Source organism: Macaca thibetana, chromosome X, assembly GCF_024542745.1.
Source record: "Macaca thibetana thibetana isolate TM-01 chromosome X, ASM2454274v1, whole genome shotgun sequence".
NCBI lineage: Eukaryota > Metazoa > Chordata > Mammalia > Primates > Cercopithecidae > Macaca > Macaca thibetana.
In genome coordinates, this window is record NC_065598.1 from 141646692 (window position 1) to 141653753 (window position 7062).

At 37.7% G+C, this 7062-nt stretch overlaps 1 protein-coding gene across 1 annotated transcript; it reads right to left on the bottom strand.

Moving 5' to 3' along the window:
- Positions 1–958: 958 nt before the first annotated feature.
- On the bottom strand, positions 959–1704 carry CXHXorf51A (chromosome X CXorf51A homolog). The gene is made up of 2 exons (XM_050775218.1): positions 1503–1704; positions 959–1312 (listed from the first exon to the last, which is right to left on the bottom strand). Exons 1-2 carry the CDS (start codon positions 1632–1634, stop codon positions 1088–1090), a joined length of 357 nt encoding a protein of 118 aa, XP_050631175.1. The 5' UTR covers positions 1635–1704; the 3' UTR covers positions 959–1087.
- Positions 1705–7062: the final 5358 nt, after the last annotated feature.

The following is a 7062-nucleotide window of genomic DNA, read 5'->3' on the forward strand; positions in this document are numbered from 1 at the left end:
AGAGTACATACCTTATGATTCTATTCTTATAAACCTCTAGAAAATGGAAACAGATAGTGAACAAATCAGTGGGTCTTTTTTAGAATGATGGTGGAGGTAAGGGCAGGGAAGAATTGCCAAAGGGCATGAGAAAACTTCAGGGGGTAATGGGTTTGTTCACTCTTATAGTTGTGATGGTTTAACAAGTGCAGATGTGACAAAACTCATCAAACTGTATACTTTTTCAGCATGTGCAGTTTGTCATATGTCAATTATACTTCAGTAAAGCTGTTGAAAAATGATATTCTCTTTAGGGATAAAAACAACTTTGGAAAAATAAAAATAAAAGATGGAGAGAGAGAGAGCTATGTTGTTTTAAAATTCTGTGTAGACACTGCTCTCATTCACTGCCTGCACTAGAGGTAGACCACTCCCATTACCCTGCTCCACCCTAAGCTTCTTAAGAAGGTGAGCTAGTCAGTGTTGGATTTGTGGCATCTAGTAACCATTATTTCAGTCCTTCAGGTGGTGCTGGTAACTTTTAGAGATGTTTGGCCCTTTGAAAGGCATTTGGTTGCTTATATCATAGGGTGGGGTGTATCTCATACCTACCATTATGAGGTAGATGGCCTGCAGGTTATTTGTCTATTTTGGGGGATAGTACTGCCACCCACACACCTCAGCCCATACAGGTTCTGACAATCAATACACTGAAGTCGCGCCCCTCTTTCCCCACCAAAACACACACAGGTAGAAACACCAACCCCCTTTACTCTGTGTGTATTAAAGTTTTCAGGAAATTTATCTTCAGTGCCTAGTCCTGAGCCAGACCTTATCCCCCAGTTTCCAGCTGTGGACCTGTTGGTCTGGCCTCAAACCCCACAGAAGCCACCTCCCTGCCTTCTCACACACACCTCCCTCTTCCTGTCACTCCTTCCTTCCCCACCATCGAAGAACTCACAGAGACATATCCTTTGGATTCAGGTTGATTTTATTTTCATGGTTTTAACCTGTTGGTGTAGAATTCACTGTCTGTATGTTTGATGACTTTTCAGTGGCAGACCTCTAGAGACATCACAGAGCTGAGGTCTCTCTTCTCCCTTTGAAATTATTGGCTGCTCGTGTCATCACTTGAAACAGTGGCGTTCTCCACCGTCTCTTGGTCTTTGCCGGCCTCTTCTTTCTTCATTTGTTCTTTCAGCCGGCGGTAGTGACCACGCGGTATTGTTCCTCTAGCTTTCTTAGGTTTTCCTCTAGGGGTGTTACTTTCAGAGGCTTTTTTGCTGGTGCTCCCTTGAAGGGGTCTTTTCGCCTTCATGGTGGTCTTTAGGCCCTATAGGGAGATCACAGTCAGGCCAGAGGGCATTGGTTTTGGAAAAGAAGGTGGGAAATGCATAGGACTGGGCTTCATGAGAAGGGGGTGAGTTGAGGAGGGGGTTTGTGTGAGGCAAGGAAAGGATAGGAGTCTTGGGGTGGCGGAATCAGTGGGGCAAAGAGAAGGGGCTTGGGCAGGATCATCTCACCTTAACGCCACATCTGGACCTTCGTTGACAGGGAGTCTTCCCCTTCTTCCTCCCTTTGGTACTTGGGGTTGGTGGGGTCTGTTTGTCCACACCTTCATTAGGCTCCTGTGGTTCACTGGTCACCTTTGCCATGCTGAAGTGTCCCAGTGGTCTACTCAGAGCTCTTGATCATCCAATGTATACCCCTCCCAGCACAATGAGGGGCCACACCCTTCAACTTTGATTGGTCAGCAAGGCACTCTCCCAGCCAATGAGAGCTAAGGGACACTAAGACATCACAAAGCACTACTCTTGTCACCTCTATGTGAGAGAGGGGTGGGGAGGTACCTGGGGAGTCTTAGTCATCAGAATGTACCACTCCTGCCACCTCTGTCTTGGGGGGGTGATATAAAGGCAAGGATATCCTGGTGGTAGAAAAGAGGCTTTTCTGTAACAGCCTCTTCTATGCCTTCCCAACATGAACTACCATCCCTCCTCATATACCCATGTTCAATTGTGGTGGCCCACATAGCAGTTTCCTTTCATCTATTCCCCAAGGCCACACCTACTCATTGGTTTATTCTGCAGTCTCCCTCCCTAAGTCATTAGCTGTTATTTTTGATATTTTACCAAAAATCCCTCTTAAAAAAATGGCTATATTTCAATGTCGGTGGAGAAGTGAGTAATTCTACAAACAAAAGACAGTTCCCACAAAAAAAATCTTTCTACCTATCACATTTGGCATTGAAAGCAGCTTATTTTCATTAATTTCTGCTAGCCCTGCAATTGATAGAAAGGGATTAAAATTAACTGTCTATTTATGAAGGTTGCTTTTATCGTTACTTTTATCCTATTCTTGGACTATAACCACATTATCATTATTGATTTTTGAAAGGTTATTTCGCTATTTTATTGGATTTTTCTTTCTGTCTTCCTAATTTCTCTTACTAATTTCTTTCCCACCAAAAGGCACCTACATGTGACACACCTGATGTGTTTGAATGATTTTCTTTCATGTTTTTATTCTTGATAAACATATGGCTTTGTTAAACATGTGCATGTGTGAAAGTGTAGCATTGTACTTAAGCTGCTATATGCATCTCTTCTTCATTGCTTTTAATGTTGCATTGTGCTTGTTCCTTTTCTTTTTTTATTTTTTTATTTTTTTGAGACGGAGTCTCTCTCTGTCACCCAGGCTGGAGTGCAGTGGCCGGATCTCAGCTCACTGCAAGCTCCGCCTCCCGGGTCTACGCCATTCTCCTGCCTCAGCCTCCCCAGTAGCTGGGACTACAGGCGCCCGCCACCTCGCCCGGCTAGTTTTTTGTATTTTTTAGTAGAGACGGGGTTTCACCGTGTTAGCCAGGCTAGTCTCGATCTCCTGACCTCGTGATCCGCCCGTCTCGGCCTCCCAAGCTTGTTCATTTTCTTCCCCCTTTGAGTGTAACCTATGTTGACGCTGTTCCTTACTGCTACTAATGGTGCCGCTATGAGCCTTGTTAGTAGCTCATGACCCTTTATGGAATTCTGCCCATGTTTCTTTAAGGTGTATGTTCAGGAATAGAATTTCTAGGTAATAGACATACATAATTGTCTTAGTCATTTCAGACTGTTATAAAAGAATGCTATAGACTGGGTAGCTTAAACAATAAACATTTATTTATCACAGCTCTAAAGGTTGGAACCGAAAAATCAGGGTGCCTCTGGTACCAATTTACTGTATTAGTCCATTTTCATGCTGCTCATGAAGACATACCCGAGACTGGGAAATTTAGAAAATAAAGCGGTTTAATAAGCTTACAGTTCCTCGTGGCTGGGTGCCTCACAATTATGACGCAAGTTGAAAGGCATGTCTCACGTGGTGACAGATAAGAGACTTATTAAATTACAAATTCATTCTCTTTGTTGGTTATAGGACAAATTATATCACCTATATAATGTTATTAAATTTATTTTTGGCAGTTTGTGTTTTTTTTAAGGAATTGATCAATTTTTTCTATATTTTTGTATTCATGAGAATACAGTTGTTCACAGTATTCTCTTATTATCTATTTAATACCTGCAGAATCTGTAATGCTATTTCCTGTTTCATCCCTGATATTGTTTATTTGTTGTCTTCTTTTTTTTTTTTTTTTTTTTTTTTTTTTTTTTTGAGACGGAGTCTCGCTCTGTCCCCCAGGCTGGAGTGCAGTGGCGCGATCTCGGCTCACTGCAAGCTCTGTCTCCCGGGTTCACGCCATTCTCCTGCCTCAGCGTCCGGACTAGCTGGGACTACAGGTGCCCGCCACAGCACCTGGCTAATTTTTTGTATGTTTTAGTAGAGATGGGGTTTCACCGTGGTCTCGATCTCCTGACCTTGTGATCCACCCGCCTCGGCCTCCCAAAGTGCTGGGATTACAGGCGTGAGCCACCGCGCCTGGCGTGTTGTCTTCTTTTTTTTTAAGCTGTCAGTTGTGCTAAAGTTTTACCAATTTTGTTGACGGTTTTAAAGAATAGCTTTTGGTTTAATTGATTTTCCTATTTTTGTCCTGCTTTTCATTTCATTGATTTTTGTTTTTATCTTTATGATTTACTTCCTTCCGTTTGCTTCAGGTTTATTATTCTCTTCCTTTTCTATATTCTTTAGGTAAGAAATTAGATCTCCAATTTGAGACATTTCCTTGTTTCTAATGTTAGCATTTAATGGCATAAATTTCTCTCTCAATACAACTTTAGCTGTATTCCACCTGTTTTAACATGTATATTTTCATTTTTATGTAGTTCACATATTTTTTATTTCCCTTGAGACTACTTCTTCACCCATTAATTATTATAAATTATTTAGAAATGCATAATTTAATTTCCAGTTGTTTAGTTTTTTGTATTTCATTATAGTTGCTTCTTTGATTCCATTTTGGTCATAGAATGTGTTGTCTACACAACACATTTCAATTATTTTAATTATTTATCAACAATTTCAATTATTTTAAATTTGGTAAGGTTTGTTTTATAGTCCATCACCTGGTCTATCTTGGTACATGTTCTGTGGACACAGGAAACAAATATATATTCTGCTGCTGTTCAAGGAACTGTTCTATATGTGTCAATTAGATACTGTTGATTGTTGCATTGTTCAGTTATTCTATTCTTGAGGATATTATGTCTACTACAAGTTCTGTCAGTTGCTGAGTGTTTAAATCCAACTGTAATTGTAAATAAGTCTATTTCTTCATTCATCTCTGTTAGTTTTTGCTTCATGTATTTGAAAGCTCTATTGTTTGGTTGCTACGCATTCAGTATAGGTATATATTTGTGGTGGATTGATACTGGTAATAATCATGTAAAGTCCTTCTTTGCCTTTATTAATTGTCTTTGCTGTGATATTTACTTTACGCCATATTAATATAACTATTCCTACTTTTTATTTTTAATCGTGGTAAAATACACCTAACATCAAATTTCTATCTGAACCAATTTTTATTGTATAATATTGTACAATTGTGTTAAGTATATTCACACAACAAATCCAAGAACTATTGTCGTATTGCAAAACTGCAACTCTATTCCCATTACACAACTCCTCAATTCCTCCTCTTCTAGACCCTGACAACCACCATTCTACTTTTTGTCTCTTTGAATTTAATTATTCTAATTACTTCACATAATTATAATTTTACAGTATTTGTCTTTTGGTGACTGGCTTATTTTATCTATCATAATGCTCTCAAGGTTAATTTATATATAATGCCAGAATTTTATTCTTTGAAAAGGCTGAATAATATTTTATTGTATGTATATACTTCAATTTGTCTATCCATTGATGAACCCTTGTATGCTTCTATTTTTTGCTTATTGTGAGTAAGGTTGTTAGGAACATGGGTGTACTGATGTATCTTCAAGACTCTGCTTTTAATTATGTTGAGTATATACCCAGAAGAGGAATTGCTGGCTCATGTGGGAATTCTGTTTTTACATTTTGAGGAACTACCATACCATTTTTCATAGTTGCCACACCATTTTACATTACTACCAACAATGCACAAAGGTTCCCCTTTTTCTACTTCTTCACCAGCACTTTTTATTTTCTGTTACTTTGATAGTAACCATCCTAATGGTTGTAAAATGGTATCTCATTGTGATTTTTATTTGTATTTACTTAATAATTCGTACTATTCAGAATCCTTTAATGTGTTTATTGGTTGTTTGTATATTTTCTTTCCAGAAATGTCTATTTAATTCCTTTGCCTGTTTTTAAGTTAGGTTGTATTTCATCGTTAAGTTGTAGCTCTTTTCGTATTCTGGATATTAACCACTCATCAGTTATATGCTTTGCAAATTTTTCCCCTATACAGCAGGTTGTCTTTCACTCTGTTGATTGTGTTCCTTGATCCACTTAAGATTCTCAACTGTCATACACTCAAATGTATCTATTTTTTTTGTTGTCCATTATTTTTGTGGAATAGCAAAAAAAAATTCATATCTAATAACAGGAAGCTTTTCTTCTATCTTTTGTTCGAAGGGGTTTAAAGTTTTAGCACACACATTTAAATCTTTCATCAATTTTCAGTTGATTTTTGTATATAGTAAGGGTCCAATTTCATTCTTCTGCATGTGAATATCCAACTTTCTCAACGTCATTTATTGAAAAGACTGTCTATCCCCATTAAGTGGTCTTAGCACCCTTGTCAAAAATAACTTGACTGTATATATGAAAGTTTATTTCTGGCCTTTCTATTCCATTTCACTGGTCTATGAGACTGCCTCTATGCCAATACCACACTGTTAAATTACTATAGCTCTGTAATAAGTTTTTAACATGAAGAAGTGTGACATCTCCAGCTCTGTTTTTCTCAAAATTGGTTTGACTATTAAGAATCCCTTTAGATTCCATATAAATTTTAGAATAAATTTGGTATTTAAAAAATCATTGGAAAATTTGATAGGAATTACACTAAATTTGTAGATCTCTTTTGCTGGCATTGCCATCTTAACAACATTAATTATTCAACTCATGAATATGAATGTCTTTCCATTTATTTGTGTCTTCCTTAATTTTGGGGGTCAATATTTTGCAGTTTTCAGTGTACAAGTATTTTGCCTCCTTGGTGAAGTTTATTTCTAAGTATTTTTTTCACGCTTTTATAAAATGGAATTGTTTCCTTAATTTCTTTTCCTTATTGTGTATTATTCACATAGAGAAATGCACCTAATTTTTTCAAGCTGATTTTATGTTCTGCGACTTCACTGAATTTGTTGATTCATTCTAAAAGAGTTTTTGTGTGCATTTTTAATGTTCTCCATATACAAGATCTTCTTATCCAATTGTTAGTCACTCTTGCTTTTTAAAATAAATATATTCAAGGCATATATTTTCCATTGTTTTACTTTCATTCTATCAATGTCACATAGTGTGTTTATTTTAGACAGCATAATTTTTTTTTTCTTTGATACAGAGGTGAGATTCTTTTGCTCAGGCTGGAGTGCACTGTCTCGATCTCAGCTCACTGCAGCCTTCCCCTCCTGGGTTCAGGCAATTCTCCTGCCTCAGCCTCTCAAATAGCTGAGACTACAAGCACCCACAACCATGCCTGGTTAATTTTTGTAT

What these genes read in the sequence shown, in the direction of transcription:
- CXHXorf51A (XM_050775218.1), bottom strand. Translation starts at nt 1,634, where the DNA reads ATGGCAAAGGTGACCAGTGAACCACAGGAGCCTAATGAAGGTGTGGAC. An exon ending in GGTCCAGATGTGGCGTTAAG is followed by an intron (nt 1,313 to 1,502) that starts GTGAGATGATCC and finishes ATCTCCCTATAG; the next exon opens with GGCCTAAAGACCACCATGAA.